Genomic DNA, 19,870 nt, shown 5'->3' with positions numbered 1-19,870 from the left:
AGGGTGTACGAGTACACGGCTGCAGCTACTGCCTCGGCTCTGGCGCGCACGTAGCGTATTCCACACTCGCTGGCACATGCTGGCTTCTGTCCCCTCTCCTCGACCCCCTGATGCTGACACAGGTGTGTGCTGTCATCTTCTACCCTCTTCCTTCTCTCTCTCGCTCGACCGCTTCCTTCCTATGGTGATCGCCTTCACCCCAGCAGTGGTGCACCGGTGGCTTCTTCAAGCTGCGCGCATACACACACACACACACACACACACACAAACGACGACACTTACGTCCCACATAACACACGTCCCCCTTCCCCCCCCCCTCTCCTCCCCGCCTTTTTGTTTATCACGAAGTGAATCCCCTGCGCCGCTCAACCACACATCTCGCGCGCTCTCGCTCGCTCTTTCTCTCTCTTTTCCCTCACTCGCTCGCTCATTTTCCCTAGACTACTCCCTTTGACCTCTTTTGTAGTTGTTGGCCCTCATCGTTTTGACTTGTTCGATTCAAGTTGTGGTGTGTTGACTCCCTCCTTTCTCTCTCTGGGATACCCGCGTGTGGGTGCGCTCTGCGGGCCCTCTGCCGTTTTCCTGTTCCTCTTTGTTGTTTTTTTTTCCTACCTTTACTAGACCTGCCTTTCGTCATCCCTCCCCTCTCCGCTCCCACCCACCCCCTCTCACGGGAGTGGTAGCGCGGCATACCCTCGAGGGACAACCACACTTGTTGCTTTATTTTGTACACACACACACACACACACGCGCCCGTGCGCATCTGCTTTGAAGGCGTTGACGGCGCCCCCGCATACGAGCGCACCTTCAAGAACTCTGCTTCTCCTTTGCCCGCATCTCTCGCTTCCGCTTGCTGTTTCGCTTTTACAAACACCCTCTCCTCCCCGCCTCACCTTTCACCACCACCGCGCCAAGTCTGACTGCGTGGGTGGGTGTGGATGAGTGACTGACATCAGCACAACTCGTCCCGTCCCTTCCCGCGCCACACGCATTCGGGGATCCATGCTTCGACGCACCGGTGGCTTTCTGGCCCTCTTCAGCAGCGCAGGCGGGTCGGCGCCGCGGTCGAAGAGGCCGTCCTCTGACGCCTACACGGACGCTGCGGCCGCGGAATCAGCGGCGGCGGCTGGCGTGTATCTGCCCTGGACAGCGCGACCGTGGGCGGTTACATACCGCGTGCACTACTCACAGTGGAAGTTTGTGGATACAGTGTTCGCGCACCTCGCCACTGTGGCACCAGCCGTGTTAAACGATCGCGCCCAGGAGCAAGGCGTGCGTGACGTCTTGTGTGAGCTGGAGGAGCCTGTGGTAGCGCTGCGACGCCAGCAGGCACGGCAGGCGCGACGGCTAAAGAGGCAGGAGAAGGCATTGGATACGGATGCAACAAGCTCTACCTCGCAGATGCTGGCATCCGCTGTACAGCACACGGCCACCACTGCTACAATGTCTCCCTCCGCTACCCCATCGAGCGACGTGACCGCCGATGACGCAGCAGCAACGCAAACGTCGTCCACGCTGGATTCACTGATCAGCAAATCCAATACGTCAGCGGAATACGAAGCAGTCGACAGCCACATCGTGCTCCTCAATGCTAACAAGAAGATGAAGGACAGTCGGAAGAGCAGGAAGATGAAGGACACTCGGAAGAGCAAGAAGGCCATACATGACTCTGTCGCCTCTGACGTCATCATCTACGAGCTGTAGCGCTACTGGCACGGACTACGAAGTTGCACAGGTAGGCGGGTGTGTGCGTTTTTTTCTTTATCGGTGTGTTCGAGTCTAAGACGGTACTCATCACACCCACCCACCCACCCACCCACACACACACACACACCTCCCTTCTACTGCTGGCGCTTTTTATTCTCTCGTCGCTAACGTTGTTGCTCGCTTACTATGATTGGCCCTGTGGTCGCCAAGCCGCTCCCCTCCTCTCCCCCCGGAAAAGGTGATGTGAAGAGGCCTTCGCTGTCTTGTGTTAACAAGGCCAAAATCAACGTGTATTGTCCACCCGTGCGACAGAGACAAGCAGTGAGCCCCTCCCCTAACGGCGCACATGAGCACTTTGCCGCTTTCCCCGCCTCCACCTACAACACCAGACAGGACGAGCACGCGGTGAAGACGGGGGGCAGCCCTTTCCTGCAGCATATCAGAGAACGCGGCAGCTGCATGTCTCACATCCGCAGGCTCACGCGGCCCCTTCCCTCTCGCATGCGCCTCCGCTCACCACCACCACCACTACCGCCTCCCTCGCTCCTCCAAAGCGCTGCCACCCCGCTCCCAGTCCTCCTCCACACGGACAGTCGATACACGTGCCCACCACCGGAATGAGTCAGTGCTTCAAGTGCAAGCAGGCCATCGGCACCATCGTGAGTCGCGATGGGCCGACGAAGTTGTACTGCTCAAATTGCTTTCTTACCTACTGCGCCGGTGCGGTGCGCGAGAACGCTTTTCAGGAGTGCCTCGTGCCGAGTGACACACCGCTCGCGGTGGCTGTCTCGGGTGGCCCCAACTCCATGATGCTACTGCACGAGTTCGGTCAGCTGCGGTACAAGGCACACGATCAAATTCGCCGAAAACAACTGGCGCAGCAGCGGCAAGCGTGTGCTCAGGGTGCGCAGTCGTGTGGCATATACGCGTCGTCATCGTCCGCCACGAGCACGTCGTTGGTGTCCAGTCTGGTACTGCTCCCATTTCACTTGTGCGAAGATGAGCTGGTGCTTCCGCCGCTGCCGCTGCCGCAGTCCTCATCGCCCCCTTCGTCATCATCGCTGCACGAGTGCAGCGGCCGACATGAAGCAATTGAGGAGGTGCGGTCGACAATGAAGGAGCAGTTCACAAAGCTGCGCAAGTACGTGCAGCATCAGCCACCGCGGTGGGTTTACCATACCGAAGTCCTCAGCGAGTATAAGAGTGCGAAGAAGAAGCAGAATACGCTCACTGCGGCAATGGAGACGGATGGGGCCCGCGCGGGTGGCGCTTGTGTCGCCACACCGGGGCTGTCTGTGAGTAGTGGTGGTAGTAGTGCGTCTCCAGCATCGTCGCAGCAGCAGCGGCACGTAGAAGCAAGTGGTGAAACAGCCGCAACAGACGCACGCTTGTTCGATGAAACGGAGATGCGCCTGTTTCACTACAGTGATTTTCTTTCGGAGAGATACGTGAGCGAGGTGCGCCATGCCTTGCATGCCAGTAAGCTGTCGCTGAGCGACCGCGAAGCCCTTTACGCGCGTGTGCGGCAGCAAACGCTCTGTCGTGCGGCGCAGCGTGTGTGTAGGGAGCACCGCCAGCGCGAAGCAGCAGCAGCAGCAGCTGCTGGTGCTGGCGGGATGAAACACGAGGAAGCCATCCGCAGGGGCGAGACGTGCTGCTCCGAAGCACAAGAACGCTTCGACGAGCACGTGTCGTTACACGACACGAGTTGGGGAGGAAAGTCGCACTTGCTTCTCGGCAATAATGCGGCACGGTGCGCCATAGCAGCGCTCGAAGCGCTCGTGACGGGCGCCAGTGGCGAAGGTGTCGTACATGGTGCTGGCTTTCGAGGTTTCACGCACGAGGTCGTTTGCCTTCGCCCGATTCGGACAATGCTGCCCAAAGAAACGATCCTATACACGCGCCTCCACGGCATTGTTTGCAGCTACACACCTGCGTTGTGCACTTGCACTGCCACCCGCTCTATCCACCGCACGCTGGAGCAGTTTGTGTTGACCATGATGGCATCGTACCGCACCATGATCTTCAACGTGCTCAACACGGTGCAACGGCTGGGGGTGCATCCTGCTGCAGTGCAGGAGCTCGTTAGTGGCGAAGGCTCAGCAGCAGCAGGAAATTCGCAGTTGGCCGGGAAGACTAGCAGGAAGGCGCTGCCAGGTCGAACGGCGCAGCAGAACCGCGATGATGGGCGCCTGACAGCGCCGCTGCACGTGCACCGCGACCCGCGTAGACTGAGCTTGAAAGAAGCTGACCGCTACAACGCCATCGCGATGTGCTGCGTGTGCGGCTGCCCTGCCTCTCTCGCCGCATGCCACCGCGGGCACCGCACAGACACGGCGGAGCGGCAGTTGGCACTGTTTGCGTTGTGCCCCATAAGCGAAGCGACGCCGCGCGCGAGTGAAGTATCATCTCTCACCATCGCTGGTGCTGCCTCATCCGAAACCTCGGTGATGCCCAGCTGCTTTGTCTGCTACGCCTGCCGAGGCCTCGCGGACTCTTGGTCTCCATCAGTCTTTGGGAGCAGCAGCACAACAGGAAACGGAGAATCAGGTGATGCCAGCAGCACCGCAACTGGGGTGGCATCGCGTCACGATGTCATCACATCGACAGCTTCAGTTTCTCAGCTGTGCAAGCTTTTCTTCTGACAGCTCGCGTGCTCAGGCTATTCCGCTTCCCCCCCCCCTCCTCCTGCTCCTCGTCGTGCAAGGGAAAGACCGGCGTCATTAACCCCTCCCCCCCCCTTCCCCTGCGTTGTATAAGGGGGGAGAAGTACAACCAATTAAAATCCAACGACAGCACCATCTCCCCAAGTGCTCCCCCCACCCCTCATACTCGCCCCCTACTCTACGTCTTATTCAAGCAGCCTTGACGAGCGACTGCTAAGACGTCGCCGTTACCCCTTCTTCTCACTTTGGGTGCACCTCGCCCCGCGCCGCACTGCTGCCTCTCTTCCCCATCCTCCTCCAACCGACTTCACCTCCCCCCCCCTCCCCGCTCGTCATGCGCATCATCGCCCACAAACCCACGCACCCTCGCAGGAAAGTTGTGTACGCTACACACACACACACACTCATCGATTTCCTCTCTCTCTCTCTGCGGCTACATCCTTCCACAGATCGTTTTCAGCAGTGCCGCGCAGTCAACCACAGACTCGCCTTGGAGCGCTTTCTTTCTCTCGCAGGGATCAATTACTGTGTTCTTACTGTTGATGGCCTCTACCCCTCCAAGACTACCCATCCCAGCCACGGCAGCGTCCGTCGTGATGATGCACCGCAAGTAAGATGAGGTGATGGTGGCCACGAGTTACAGCACTAGCAGCCGTCAGAGGAGCAAGAAAGACACACACAGAGAGATGCAGCAAACCAGTCAACACATCTGCCTCTGCCGGTGTCCCACCACGAGTTCCTCAGGAGCACTACCGAGGTTCTCTCGCGCTTCCACCCAGCACCGCGCACCTCCACCTCCTCTGAGGCTGTCACTGCGCCTCTCGACAGTGCGAAGCCATCGTGAAATGATGCAGTGGCGGGGTCCGACATCGAGGGCAGCACGGACAGTGGCAGCAGCGACAGCTAGGGGACCGCAGCGGCGCGCGGGGCCTTGTGGGAGATGATTGCCGCCTGCGTTAGTCACACACCCATCGTCCCAGAGCCGTGGCAGCGGATTGAATTGCCGCTCCTCACGATGCCCCTCATCCTCCTCCTGCGGCTGGTCGTACCAGTCTCGGTGGCACAGACACTGGGCATCAGAATAATCATCACAACGATCTTCTTAGAGCGCTAACGGACAACAACCCAGCTCGCTGCAGCGGCAGCAGGACTGGGCTTCACAAACTTTACCATCATGAGCATCAGGGTCAGCTTCCGCTCAACCATCGACGCTCTTTCCACGCAGGAGCACGGACGCCGCCAGGGCAACCCTGAGATCGCCGCCGCGTGACTGCGCGGCGCCTTCCGTACCCTCGCCGTGGGCACTGCGATAGCAATCCTCCGCTACTTCTATGGCCTCATCCTCATCCGCAACAACCTCGCCGCCAACACGGCGTTCTTCCTGCGCATGTGCGTGCTCAGTGCGACGCCAGCGCTCTTTATAGGCAACCTTCTGAAGTCTGCATAATCGCAGGTCATACAGTTTGGCGTCAGTGCAACTCTCATGAGCCGCAGTAACACTTCCTCCCCCCCCCCTGCTGCTGCTCCTCCACGGCGTTGGTGGCCGCTGCTGTCAGCGCCACGTACAGCCCTAGCTTGCGCCAGTGCTTGGTAAGTCGTATCATTCCGGCGCTCTCGCAGCCAACTGTGCAGAGGCATGGCGCTTTGAGGTACTCCCCATCGCGAGGGCGTGTTCAGGCGGCGATAAGTGGCGTTATGGGTAACGTTGCCATGAACAGTCTACAGCTTAATGTTCGGTGGCTTCGTCGGCATCACCACCGCGGGCGCGATCCAGCTCGATGGGGCGTGCCGGAGGGGGGGCTGTCTCGACGCCACTCATACGCCACGGCGCTGCTGGCTCTCTGCTTGAACTGTGTAGGTACAACGATGCTGAGCTGCGTCAGTGGGCACCTTCGTGTCACACAGACCAGCAAAACGGTCACGCGTCGCGCCAAGGCGCTCTCACTTCTCTTGAGCGGCACGCCTACCTTCGACTCTCCTTCTACGCACTGCAACACCTGTTTTGGGGGGAGCATGGGATGCGCCAGTGCACTGCTCGGCATCACCGTTGTAGGGAGTTGGGGTGCGACGGTGCTGGCGGGCATTTACCATGAGTCAGTTGCATTCAAGGAAGGTGTCTTCTTCTATGGACTCTCAGCAAGTGTTGTGTACCCTCTGCCGCTGCAAGTTGTGTTCCTGTGGCTCCTCCTGCCCTGGACGCGGCGGTCAGTGGAGACGATATCACCTGCGCCGGATCATGACAGTTCTGTTGCGTATGCATGTGTACGTGTACGTGTGTGTGTGTGTGTGTGTGTGTGTGTGGGTGTGGGTGTCAGCGCACTCCCTCTCTCGCCCACACCACCCCCTCCCCCGTGATGGCCCTTTACTCTTTCCGCTTTCTTCTGACTACAGCCCTGCTAACACCTTCGCCATCCGACCGGGTGGGCTGACGAGGCGCAGATGTCGGAGGCATATGACGAGAGTCTCCCAAAGTACCCCATCGAGTCCTTCAGACTCTCATGTGAGGGGAGTCCCCACATGCCACGTTCTGGAGTGCCCCGGCTTGAAGCCACTGAAGCCGAAATACGACATGCTGGCCCGGCTCAGGGCCTCGGGGTGCCGTAATCCACAGCTGATCGACCTCATCCCTGTGCTCCTTCGGCGTGCGCCTAGACCACCCCCCTGCTACCCTCACGACAGACGCTACTGCTTCCGCCCTAAGCGCAGTGCGCAACCGCAGAAGGGACGAAAAAGGGGGGTGGCTGGCTCGCTCGTGACGAGGAGGAATTTAGGTGTGGTGCTGCAAAGAGGGACGCGCTCAAGACCGAACATTTTCCGTCAATCTCTGCTGTTCTGCGGTGGAATGCCCTCCCTTCTTAGCGGCGCCTTCATTCTTCTCCCCCTGTCTCTCCTCTCTCATTCTAGGTGCTGCAGCCCTCTGGAGACAAGCGGCGACGCAACCGTAGTGACTGCAGAGGCTGCCCGCGTCCTCAGCATATATACGCACGCACACACACACACACGCACACACACACACGCACCGAACTCTGTAGTCAACGTCATGGCACAACCGAAGTCCTTGAGCACCATCCTGCGACACCCGCTCGCTTCGAAGCGGTGCATGATGGTGTTCAATCAGAACGGTGAAGAGACGATGGAGCTGTTCGAGCTGCTCTCCCGCTACGAGGCTGTCGCCCCAATCGGCCAGGGCAGCTACGGCTATGTCTGCTCCGCGCGTGACAACGACCTTGTAGAGAGGTTCCAGGTAAAGCCACCGGAGGAGTACGAGGACGACTCGCTCACGCCGGAGGAGCGAGATGAGATTTACGATGCCAACACCCTCGTCGCCGTCAAGAAGCTGCACCAGCTCTTCGAAAGCAATCAGTCGCGCATGTGGTTGTGCGCCACTCGGGAAATTCAGCTAATGATGTCGTTTCAGCACGACAACGTCATGTCGGCAACCGATTTCTTCATTCCTCTCGGCGAGGTGGATATGATGACCTATCATTCGATCCTGCAGCTGCAGCTCACCTTCGATAGCGTCTACGTTGTTATGAAAAAAATGGACTACACACTACGCGAGGTACTCGACTCCACCACAGTGACGGCGGCGGAGTTGTCGCCGGCGTACGAGACGTGGATGCGACGTGTGAAAATGCTGATCGCTAAGTGCAACGAGGAGAAGGCAGAGGCCGCTCACGCCCAGTCCTCTGGGCAGGCGCCACACCTGAAGGCAAACCCCGGAGCACAAGAGGAGGACCAGGCAGTGGCCAAGCCGCACAAGGGCACTGGGCAAAGCAGTAGACAAGGCACAGAGGATGGTGGGGACGAGACCGGCGCTGCTGCCCCGACGTCGTTAGACCACCCAGGCGCAGCTACCTCCGCCGCGCCAACGGGCGATCATGACGCCTCTCTCGTCAAGACCGCAGCTGAGGACGGTATAGAGGAGAAGAAGGGTGGCAGCGACAACGCAGAAGGCGTTCCTGTCTGTTGCCCGCTGACGACGGTCGCGCTCCACTCCCTTACCCGCGATTACAGAAAGTTTATCCTGTATCAGATCTTCCGCGGCGTCGGCTACCTTCATCTGTGCCCGGTAATTCACCGAGACTTAAAACCAGAGAACATCATGCTCGACCGCAGCTACGGCACCCGTATCACCGACTTCGGCCAGGGCCGCGATGTCGGGCTCAACGCGACTGCCGACTACGTGCAGACAGTGCTGGACAACTGTACTCAATGGTACGCGGCGCCAGAGACGCTTACGGTCGCCATCAACAGCACAATGGGCTTCATGGACCACGATAGCTTCCACGGCGTCGATGTGTGGTCCATCGGATGCATTGCGGCTGAAATGTTGATTGGCCGCCCCCTCTTTTACACCACCTCTATGGGCGGCAAGTACCAGCTGCTGAGCATTTTCCGTGTGCTGGGTCAGCCATCTGCGAGCGCCATCGAGTCTATCGCCGAGTATCGAGACAAGGAGACGAGGGAGCTCTTCATTAATTCCATCAAAAAATTAGTGAAGACAGCGCCGCCGCCATGCACCATCACGCCAACGCTAGCGGAGCTCCTGCGGAGCCCTTACGGCGACGAGGACGAGGATGAGGTGGGTCTCATCATCGACTGTCTGCGCTGGGACCCGCGGGAGCGCATCACAATCCAGGCGGCGCTGCATAACGCGTTCTTCACTAAAGACGGGTACGACCCGGTGATTGACCCGGACGACACTGTGAAGCGCGCGCCTTCGGTGCGACCCGAGGACATATCGGAGCCGGTGAGCGGGCGAGCGTTCCTGTGGAACCTCTTTCTCCAGCGTCATCCAGAGGTGAAGGAGCTGTGGAAATCCCTTGTGGCAAAGCACGAGGAGGAGCTGGAGGAGTCGAAGGCAGAAGATCCCTAGGTAGGGGAGGTTGTAGGGGGAGGGGGGCATCGGACGCGCACACCACCCACACCTTTGGTAGCGAGAGGCACCCTGTCCTGGTTGAGACTGGGCCACGCCAGACATGTGCGCATGCATGTAGGTGTTCTTGCGCGTGTGGAGGGAGGGGGTGTCTTCCGATGAACGGCGATGAAGTGGAGAGGTGAGAGTTGGGGAGAAGAGAGGGAGAAGGTTGGCGGGCTGGTTGGATGGGATGAGTGGCTGCACTTGATACACGTGCTTACTGCCCTGCACCTCACCACTGGTACCCCACCCACCCGCTCCACTTGCGGTCACCACTGCCACCGCGCGCCCAACCCCCCTCGTATTTTTGTTTTTATGTTTTCCTCGTAGCTCCCGAGCTCTGTGGTTGTGCTCTCGATCAGCTCTTTCTCTCTCTCTCTTTGTGCGATGGCGAAGTCGCTCGAATCGAACAGAGAGAGAGGCGGGATAGCGACGACCGAACAACAAAAACTGTAAATTCGTGCGCTGACTGTCGGCGGTGAGGCATCTGCTGGCCCTCTCCGCATCGCTCTGTGGCGTCTGCATCGCATGTATGCTTGCTTTTTTTCTCTTCGCTTGTACGCTGTGCACTGGTCGAAGGGTCGCCCAGGACCCCAGTCGCAGACAACCGTAGCGGTCAATTGCTCCAATGTCCTCCCCCCCCCCCCGATGTCGAAGGCACTTGACCCCTGTGTGTGTCGTCATCATCATCAGCAACAACAACAGTCCTGGATTGGCATGTAGAGGGGGGAGGCTGCTTGGCTTACTCTGTGTGGTGGCGGTGGTGGTGGGGGGGGGGGGGGGGATGAATCCCTGATACGCCACGCGCTGAGGTGCCCCACGCCCCCCCCCTCGTCATCCGGGTATGGGCGTGATGATGAACACATGTGTGTATCAGGAGCACCGCGAGAGGCAGAGAGAGAGCGCGAGCGCACCCGCGAAGCTAAAAGGCACGGTAGAAAACGTAGCGTAGAAAGCGCCTTTCTGCCGCTGCTCCTCCTCCTCTCCCGCTTCTTGGGCGCAGTACGCAGCGCACCAAACGCCCATATTTACTATCCCCGGCACTACAATACACACACACACACAATGCCGGCACGCGCTCGCCATCACTCTCATTTCCTTTGTGCTCTCTTCTTTCCCTCGACCTGTCCTATCTCCCAATCACCACCACCCCCACTCTCTGTGCCCTCCACACACGTATGCATGCACACAGAGGTGCACAGCACCTTTCCTTGCAAAGCGATGGAGGACTGCAGTAGTCATGTTTTGCTCCGACACACTCTGCGACACGACCCCGGCTGTCATCCATTTCATCAACGGCATCTCCACTGCGTGTACATCGCCCAGCAGCGGCGGTAGCGCACTACAAGATGGACACTGCGAACAGAGTCCCCTGCCTGTCATGGGTCATATTTTTCTCACGAGTCTTCTCTGTGTCTCGAGGCTAGCGCGCAAGCGCCAGCTTCTCCTGCAAAGCGTTCAGCTGCCAGCCTCGCCGCCGACAGCGTCTGCAACGCCGTCGGTGGAAGAGATCAAGGCGCAGTCAATGGGCCAGCCCCCGTCAGCAACAGCAGCGGGCAATACAACCTTTGTGCGCCTGGTGCTTTCGCTCCTTGGACAAACAATGACAAAGCGGGCCACCCCGGCGCCACGCGCCTCGGCCCCAGGCGATGGCAATGCCTCTCCGCAAGCCGCGCCACTGCCGTGGTGGCCCGCAACCTCTGCTCCTCGTCAGAGCACGCAAGACGTCGTGTACGTTGTTCAGTGCGTGGGGGGCGAAAGCGACGGTGCTGGCGACAACGCCGGGCTCTGTCAGGCACATGTGCCCAGTGGGGGTCCTGCACCCGTAACATCCAGCACAACCGCCAACTGTCGCATCATCTTGCGTTCGAGTCCGGTGCCCATATTTTCCTCAGAGATGATGGCTGAGTTGGCGCTGGACGCTGAGCAGTGCGCGTCTGTCGCATCGAGGACCGGTTACGGCAGCAGAGCGCCGGGCACCGACAGCAGTGAGGATGTGGATGCCGAAGCTGTCGCTGACTCGTGGGTTGCGCGTGCCTTAGAAGTTTTCGACTCGTGCGTGCGCCACCACGAGGAGGCCTGTCTGCGTCAGATTTCTAAGCTAGGAGACTTGCTGGAGCAGCTTCTTGAGAGGCCTGCTGCCGAAGTGCACAGCGCTGGCGAGGTGGCTAGTAAAGGCGCACCCTCTGCCACCACCACCAGTGACATCTCTCAGCTTGGGAGTTGTGTCTCGCAGCTCTATGAGTGGACCATAGACGTCCCTATCTACGGTGTAGTTCTCTGCGTCAAGGACACACATGCTACTCGGCTGGAGCGCGTGCACCGCCTCACCACACCTCTGCTTCAGGCGGCGACCGGCTGCGGTGATGCAGCAGGCGGACCTCTCGGCCCCGTAACGCAGGCCCTTGCCAAGCTGCATACCTGGTGTGCTGCATCAACAACAGCGGCGTCGTCGACCTCAAGTACGTCCCTCGGCACCCCTTCTTGCACCCCCGCAATACGAACTCTCACACGCTCGCACGTGACGGAGTTGCGCCGATTTGTGGCAGGCCACTTCGAGAAGCCTCAGACGGCAGCGGCGCGTCCGCTAGGGCCAGCCAACCCCGCCACCGTGAGTTACGGCGCTTCGCCGGCTTCGGCCACTCCTGCTTGCATCGTGCACTGCCAACTCGGTGTGTCACGCAGTCCCAGTGTAGTGATGCTCTTCTACATGGACGTGTTCGCGCCACAGCTGCGTGCGGCTCTCTCAGCCGCAGCAGCGCCCCTCAGCATTTTTGACGGCCTGCTGAGTGCGTTGGTGCAGGCGCGTCCCCAAGTCCGCCCAAATGTGTGCTTTGCCGCGCAGCTTCTTTCGCTGTGGAAGCAGTGGATGCGGTCCGGTACACCCGTCGGCCCCACTGGTGTCATGTAGAGAGCGAGAGAAGCCTCCTCACATGCGCAGAGACTCGCACAGGCACATACGCACACACACACACACTCTCTTGCGCAACGCTTTCGCTTAGAAAAGAGCTGAAGCGACTCGACACAAGGCGTTTGTGCGCCGATGTGGCTTTGGGAGAGAAGAAGAAACAGTCATGAAGGTGTGTTAGGTAACTCCTCGTCCTCAACCCAGCAGATTCGCACATGCATGAGTGTGTGCGACTTCATCTCTGGAGTATCCGTGGGTCATGTTTTGCCGTGCAGCGTGCAGTGAGTATTTGAACACGCAGACAAGCGATGAGAGGAAACAAAGAGGTAAACCACAGAAGAAACAGACCCCTGCTCGGCGTGCGGGGGGAGGCGTGTTGACACACCAACACGGCAGTGTGGCATTGGGTGCGCCTGCGCGTGTGCAGGAGGTGAATGTGCCACGTCCATCCATCTACACAGCTGAGCACAGTCCCGGTGCCTTCTCTCTCCTCTGCTCCCCCACCACACTCCATTCCTCTCCCACCCTTGCCTTCCTTTCCTCAACGCCTTCCTCCCCCCCCCCCCGCTGTCCCTGCACTCTGTCTTGTTATTTTGGGCATCACCGGCGATGGTGTGTGTGTGTGTGCGTGTGGCTGCTGCTCATTCTTGGGATCATCCATTGCACGGAACGCTCGCTCACAACCCCAGTGACGCCTGCGACTGTGAGCCTGAGAACAGACGCGAAGAGAGAGCGAACGCAACACACTTTTCTACTCCGCGTGAATACGCCTGCATCCGCCCTACGAGCGAGTAGATAGAGAGAGGGGGAGGGCTGAGCGTGCAGACGCTTCTCGTGTCGCTCTTGAGTGTTTGCCTTTCTGTGCGGGTGCGTGATGGCTACATTGAAGGTGACCGTCCATGAAGCGCGTGACCTCCCGATCATGGATCGGGCAACCGGGCTGGCCGACCCCTACGTCGTCGTGAAGTTCGACGACATGGAGCACACCACCGACATTGCGCATCTCACCCGAAACCCGGCCTGGGAGCACGACGTGCGCTTCGATACAGCAGACCTGCTCGTGCTGCAGGAGGACCCGCTAGAGATCCGCGTGTACGACCACGACATCATCAGCCGCGACGACATTGTCGGCATGGTGCTGCTGGACTGCAACAGCATCATCTACCGCGCCAATCCAGTCATGTCAGGGTGGTTCCCGCTCCTCGACTCTGGCGCCGGCCTACACGGCGATATTCGCCTTACCATCCGCATTAAGTTCCATGCCGCCGAAAACCCGCTGGCGCCGGCGCTACCAGAGCGCTACGTGCGCCGGCTTGACCCCCGCGTCGCCGAGCGCTCGCCGTCACTGGCGGCCACCGCACAAGGTGGCAACGGCAGTCACGCCCAACACGCGAGCAGCAACCCCCGCACGAATGAGACCAGCGTGAGCTTCACAATGGCTCCTTCGGCGTCTTGCCTCAACGCAGCGACAACGGCGCAGAGCAGCGCTGAGCAGAACCCAACGGCCTCCTTCAATGATCCCTGCAAAGCCTTTGCCAACAGCGTCAACGTAAACAACAACAACGAGAGCGTCGGCCTTTCGACTTCCAGCGCTGGCCACCACCACTACCAGCACCGATCGTCGTTACGGATGTCCACACGCGCGCGGAACTCGTCTAAGGCGCAGCTGCACGTCTCCTCCCACTGCGGCAGCACGCCTGACACGGTCGCAGACCTACCATCCCTCACCGGCGCAAGCCTCAACTTAGCGAACAACAGCATCAGCGCCACCACCATGAACAGCTCCGCCAAGCCGGTGATCAGCCCCAGCGCAAACTTGTCTCGCTACGATCTGTCCGACCTGCTTGTCAGGCCATCCGGCTCCATCACAACACAGATGGCAGCAGTGGTAGAGAGTCCTGCGACGGCTGCGATGCCGCTGCCTCTTCCCTCACCGGCGCTGCTTCCCTTCCTGGTGGAGCAGGACCTGGACCCGCTGCGGGCGGCCCGGGTAGATCACCCGACGCTGGCAGCGGAAGAAGAGGGTATATTCGTGTTTAGCGTCTGGCGACTTGATCCGGCGGTGTTTCGCGTGGAGTCGACGCACAGCATGATGGAGGAGCTCATCGTCAAGGCCGACCCCGAGCACGTGCGTTTCACAAACCTGCGCAGCAGCCGCAGCATCAACGACGCCCGTGTTATTCAGCTCTTCAAGCTCAGCGGCAAGGTGCGCCGGCAACTAGCGCGCAAGGTGGTCGAGCTGCAGTGCAACGCGGTACTTGGCTACGTGGAGGAGTTCGACATGGAGCCGAACGGAATTATCGTTCGAGCGTACGGCACGCCGTGTGTGGTGTCGCACGTGAAGTACGTGGACCAGCGCGAGATGGAGGCGTTTCTGCGCGGCAAGACGCGCTACATCCAGTCCAACATTATGGCAGCATATCAGGCGGAGTTCCCCAATGCGTCGATCACTACAGCGCCACCGCAGTCGCAGAGCCCCATACTGCCGCCGTACGGCGTGTCGCCAATCCCGAGCAACGGAGGAGGCGGCGGGAACGCCGGCGGCGCCTCCACCCCGGTTACCCCATCGGGGACGACTCACTCAGCGAACTCCGTCGCACTGGGCAACAAGATGCCGCCTCTGCTGCCGCTTCCGCCAACGACCACCCCCTCCTCCGTTCTCACGACCGCGCACGATTATGTGCTGCCTCCTCCCATCTCGGCCTGCGCCTCACAGTTCGGCACTACGTCACAGCAGCTGCAGTCTGACCAGCTCGTGGTCGCGGTGTCAGGGACAAGTACACCGCTCTCGAGCATAGAGGCGGCTGCATCGACAACAGTCCAGTCGCCGGGAGCAGCACAAGAAACGTACGAGAGCGCCACGGAGACAGGCGACAGCGTCGGTGACTCAGCAGTGCCGCCGCTGTCACTCGAGAATGGGTGTGGTGTGGCGGAGTCCAGCGCAGCTACGCCGGTTTCCACTCTAGTTGGCGCGCAGAGTGCCAACTCCACAACGCACCACTACTCACCGGCGGCCTCCACCCTCGCCAAGAGTCCTCTGTGCTTCTCCCTGCCCTACAGCCGCAGCTTCTTGGCGCACTCTATGGACGCCGCTACACTCATGTCCGCTGAAGCGCTCGCGCCGCCGCCATCGCAGCAGCAGCAGCAGCAGCAGCAGCAGTCGTCCCATGCGAACCTGATGATGCGAAGCGGCCCAACCGACACCACGACGACGACTGCCGCAGCCAGCCTGGTTCCCGCACCAGCGCTAACTGCGCCACCGACCGCGAAAGCTGTTGTCGCTGCGGGCAACACCGCGGCTGGTGGCGGCTCGCCAACGCGGGTCACGATATCGATACTCACCGTCAAGGACCTTCCGGCCGGCTCCATTCACCACATCGGCGGCTACATCTGCGCCCGCTCGGTGAAGATTGTCTCGCGTGTCAAGTCACGGCAAATAATCTCGCAGGAGCGCGATGCGTGGTGGATGGAGCTGCGCGAGGAACTGCGCGCCAACGCCCGGGCATTTCACTGCAACACCGTGCTAGGCTACGAAGAGGAGACGCAATATCACGAAGACGTCGTTCTGCTTTCCTTGTATGGTACGGCGGTCATGCTCGACATGTCCGCCGCATCACTGCGCGCTGGCCCCGAGCACCTGTTTTGCTGGCAGAAGCAGCGTGTGGCGTCTAAGCGCAATTGTACTCTTCTGCACCTCTATGAAGGATCGCGTCGGAAGGGCGGCCTGGGCTTCCTCGCCGGCGAAGTCAGCGATCTCCTCATGCACCACGTCTGTAGCATCTGCCACAACAAGCCCGTTCCGGACGTGCTGCTAGCTGCGTGCACGCTGCCCGTCGAGCTGAACTGCGAGGCACCACCGCGGCTAGTGCAGGTGGCCGTGTCGAAGCCAAAGCCAAACGTGAAGGGGGTCGAGCTCGCCATGGCAGTGTCGCAGGCACTTCCCTTCATTGAGTTTGCCCTGCACAAGCAGCTCCTCTTTAACCTACGCCTACAGCAGCTGAACGCGTGCTTCTCTCTCCGAGTCTCCATCGTTGTCGGGCACGACGCCATTGTCGGCATGCTGACAGGATCAGGCTGTCGCTTGGCAGGCCTGCCCGTGCCGCGGCTGCCTCGTATGACCGTGGTGGACCCGCAAATTGCGCACAAGGAAAGTGTGGTGAGGCTTCGCGACGTGATCGCCTCACGCCGGCGCCGCCGCAACAACGCACATATCAGTAGCAGCAGTCGGAGCACCTCTTCAACCTCGTCTTCCTCGTCCTCCAGCAACCGCTCTTCGAGGTCCGCCGCTGCGGTGCAGTCGTCTGCGATGCCAGGCGTCAACGGGAATGGGCCGTCGCCAGCGGTGTCAGCAACGAGACGACGAGGTGATGGGTCTAGAGACGATGCTCGTGGCGTCGACTCGGCTGGCACGAAGGCGCCCAACGCCGCCCTCACCGCTTGCTTTTTCACCACATCGTCATCCTCACGTACCGGCTCCTCTTCCTCCGCATTCAAGCGGCGTAAGCGGCATCGCCGTCGACGTCGGCGCCATCGCAGTCGTGGCAACCGCGGATCGTCACCGACGTCGCATGGCTTCTCGAAGTCCTCCTCGGTGACAGACGCGCTGCTGTCGCCGGCGTCGGGAAATGAGTCGCTGCGCAGCGGCCAGAGCAGCAACACCGCAGTCGCACCGGCTCAGAAACGGCGCCGACACCGTCGCACGCGGCAGGCGAGCACGAGGGCCGCCGCTGTCGCTGTCGCAGCAGCAGCAGCAGCAGCAGCAGCAACCGGCGCTAGAGGGGTAGTGGGCGCCACCTCTGGCTCTCAGTCACGAGGGCCCACGTCGTCGAAGTCACACTCGTCCTCCTCCTCTGCAGTGATGTTATCGTCGCGATCGTACAGCTCCTCCCGCTCCTCGTCCAGCAGCAGTTTCAGTACGTCATCCTCTAACACGTCTCTGCATTCGTGGGTGCTGACGGAGTCGAGTGAGACGGACGAGGACGTCTACGCACCCGCCGATGAATGGCGCACAACCAGCGGCGGCGTCCGCACAAAGGCGCGCGACTATGTGGTCAAGATCGACGATGTCGAGGAGGCGGACATGATGTTGGGCATGGTGGACGCTACAAACTTCGAGGATGGGGTGCTGCTCACGCTGCCGTACGTGCCGGACAGCGCGAACGCCTTCGACTTGCAGGAACGCATCGTGCTGTATCGGCGCTACTCGCGTGCGTCAACCTTTCCGTTTGCCGTTGGCGGTGGCGCTGGGGCAGCCGTGCTGACAGGCAGTGGGAATAGGGCCGCCAGTCCTGGCTCCCGTGCCACCACTGGGGAAAGCAGTGTTCTTGGAGCCAACGTGATGGGCGGCAGAAGTGCTTACCAAAGCTACAGTGGCCCCGTACCCAGGACAGCCGGTGGAGGAGACGGCATGAACGCCGGTGGTGGGACAGCCGCAGCAGGTCGCATGGCACTCACCACGCGGCTTCTTAATGAGTACTGCGCGGACGCCAAGCGCGCCTTTGTGCATAGGGCCTGTCGTATGGCGATGCGCAGCGGGCAGCCGCTGTGGCTGCGTGTTGTGAACCTGCGAGTGGAGATGATGTTCGTGCCGAATAGCGCTGAACTGCAGCTGCGACTCGAGGGCTGTCTAATGGTGGTCAGTAGTGCTGGCGCGAGGCATCAGCTTCTCCAGCTCGAAGATCGCGCCTTTCGCGTGTGCATGCATTACGCGATGGAGTCGCTGTCGGGTCTACGGCAGTACCAGCAGCAGCAGCAGCAGCAGCATCCAAGTCAGGCAAGTCAGAGCAACCACGGCGGCGGCTCCGCCGCGGGACAGCGGGCCACTTCTGGCAACCCCTCACCCTACCTGCGGTGGACACCTCATACGCCCCTGCTTTCTCCTCTGGTGACGGACGTCGCCAGTAACAACCTCGTCACTACCTCGTCGGGCGGGCACGCAGCAGCTGCTGCAGCACGGCAGACGCCGTCGTCGCAGAACCCGTCCATGCCGCAGCCACTGGCAGCCTATGCGACTGCGTGCGCAGCGCACAACCACAAGGTTCATGCGGCGAGTTTGATGAGCGACATGTTAGCGATGAGTTCCGTGCTAGCGACGGTTGGCTCTGGACCGGCGTACCTCGACGCGCGGCGACTGTTCATCGCCAGTAACGCGCCTTTCTCCATGCCGTATGTGCAGGACATCACCCTGCCACCGCCGCGCGTGTGGAGTGGCGTCGCCACCGCCGTCTCGGAGGACACCGCCGCCCCAGTGCGGCATATCTCGACCTACGCCGAGTACCGAGATAGTCGCGGCTCGCGTGCAAACTCGCTGTCGCGGCGCTGGAACACCTTTGTCCGCGCAGCCAGACAGTCCATCAAGAGCCTCGTCGGCCGTGCCACTGGCGGTGGCACGGGAGATCGGCGAAAGCGGCAGCAGAAGCGACAGTGGCTGTCCTCGCCCTTTGTGTTGAATCCCTCGGCTAGGGCAGCTGAGGAGAATGGCAAGTCACTCATGCTAATGGGTGGCACCGCTGGCGACTCATCCTCCATGGCTGGGGCTGCACGCGACGCCAACTACGGCAACCCCGCAGCGCGCCTACCGAAGGATGTATCGCAGCTGCAGATTCTCATCCCTGTGGTGCACTTCACCCCGCTCGACTACATTGCCGGCCGCTCCATCGTGCGCTACCTCGGCCGCCTCTCACAGCACTTCATCCGCGAAGACTATGAAACCGATACCGGCGACGGCCTCAACATGTTTTTTCAGCGTGCCGAGACAGAGATTGTGTGCACCGTGCAGGCCCTTGTGCGGCTGATGGGTGGCAACGCGCTACTGAAGCACCGCATCGTGTACCACGAGATCTGCGACTCGGACGGCTCTGGCAGGGCCTTCCTGTTCGCCACCGTCACGGGGGATGTGGTGCAGGTGAGTGACACCGCCTATTGGGGAAGGCACGCGCAGCAGAAGGGCGGAAGCTCGCGAAAGAACGGGAAGGACATCACCACAGTCGACTTCTCCGATGACGGTGATAGCGGCGGCGCCGGCAGTCGGAAGGAATGAGCGCCTCCGTGCCGGCAGTCTGGACGCTGCGGCCAGCGGAGTGAGGGAGGGAGGCTGGCTACACCAGCCCCGCACGAGGGGGGGCGCAGGCCACATCGCAGGGACTGACCGCTGGCCCCCGCCCGACCGTCACCGACGCCCTCAAGCGCGACAGAGCCATCGCAGTCGGCAGCAGTGTCGGTTACAAGGCACTCATGCACGCACGCGCACATACACACGCGTCGTGCAGTCGTACATGACACAGTCGACGCTTCTTCTCTGTCTTGCCCCACATCGACGAGCGTGGTGAGCAGCACCACGGCAGCTCCACGTGGGGACAAGAGTGTCGCTCGGTCGGTGAGCCACGGCAGCCCCGCATGACGTTCGCAGCTGCGAGCGCCTCTGAGTTGTGAGGAATGTAGGCCACGTACGCGTGTGCGTGGGGATCTGATAAACACGCACCGACACTGCCGCCGTCAATCGAGTGACAACGGGAGAAAGTGTAAAGCGGGGGGCGAGGGGACGAGATTGAGTCTGCTGAAGTTTCTTCTTGTCGACTCTCCCCTCCCCCGCTTGTGTAGGCGTATGTGTGTTGGGGGGGGGGGGGGGTCGTCTCGCTTCCCCTCTTATGCTTTGTGTTTTACCCGTTT

At 60.7% G+C, this 19,870-nt stretch overlaps 5 protein-coding genes across 5 annotated transcripts; all 5 read left to right on the top strand.

The window, feature by feature from the left end:
* Positions 1-1,002: 1,002 nt before the first annotated feature.
* On the top strand, positions 1,003-1,704 carry LBRM_13_0620 (conserved hypothetical protein; the record flags this gene model as incomplete). Its single annotated transcript, XM_001563155.1, has 1 exon — positions 1,003-1,704. One exon carries the CDS (start codon positions 1,003-1,005, stop codon positions 1,702-1,704), a length of 702 nt encoding a protein of 233 aa, XP_001563205.1.
* Positions 1,705-2,324: 620 nt separating this feature from the next.
* On the top strand, positions 2,325-4,352 carry LBRM_13_0610 (conserved hypothetical protein; the record flags this gene model as incomplete). Its single annotated transcript, XM_001563154.2, has 1 exon — positions 2,325-4,352. The coding sequence occupies one exon, from the start codon at positions 2,325-2,327 to the stop codon at positions 4,350-4,352; it is 2,028 nt and encodes a 675-aa protein (XP_001563204.2).
* Positions 4,353-7,413: 3,061 nt separating this feature from the next.
* On the top strand, positions 7,414-9,252 carry LBRM_13_0600 (putative protein kinase; the record flags this gene model as incomplete). Its single annotated transcript, XM_001563153.1, has 1 exon — positions 7,414-9,252. The coding sequence occupies one exon, from the start codon at positions 7,414-7,416 to the stop codon at positions 9,250-9,252; it is 1,839 nt and encodes a 612-aa protein (XP_001563203.1).
* A 1,282-nt stretch (positions 9,253-10,534) lies between these two features.
* On the top strand, positions 10,535-12,205 carry LBRM_13_0590 (conserved hypothetical protein; the record flags this gene model as incomplete). The annotated part of the gene is made up of 1 exon (XM_001563152.1): positions 10,535-12,205. The coding sequence occupies one exon, from the start codon at positions 10,535-10,537 to the stop codon at positions 12,203-12,205; it is 1,671 nt and encodes a 556-aa protein (XP_001563202.1).
* Positions 12,206-13,076: 871 nt separating this feature from the next.
* Positions 13,077-19,241, top strand: LBRM_13_0580 (conserved hypothetical protein; the record flags this gene model as incomplete). The annotated part of the gene is made up of 1 exon (XM_001563151.2): positions 13,077-19,241. One exon carries the CDS (start codon positions 13,077-13,079, stop codon positions 19,239-19,241), a length of 6,165 nt encoding a protein of 2,054 aa, XP_001563201.2.
* Positions 19,242-19,870: the final 629 nt, after the last annotated feature.

The sequence above is a fragment of the Leishmania braziliensis genome, chromosome 13, assembly GCF_000002845.2.
Source record: "Leishmania braziliensis MHOM/BR/75/M2904 complete genome, chromosome 13".
Lineage (NCBI taxonomy): Eukaryota > Euglenozoa > Kinetoplastea > Trypanosomatida > Trypanosomatidae > Leishmania > Leishmania braziliensis.
Note: the sequence above shows the minus strand (reverse complement) of the source record. Positions and strands in the feature narration are given on the sequence as shown.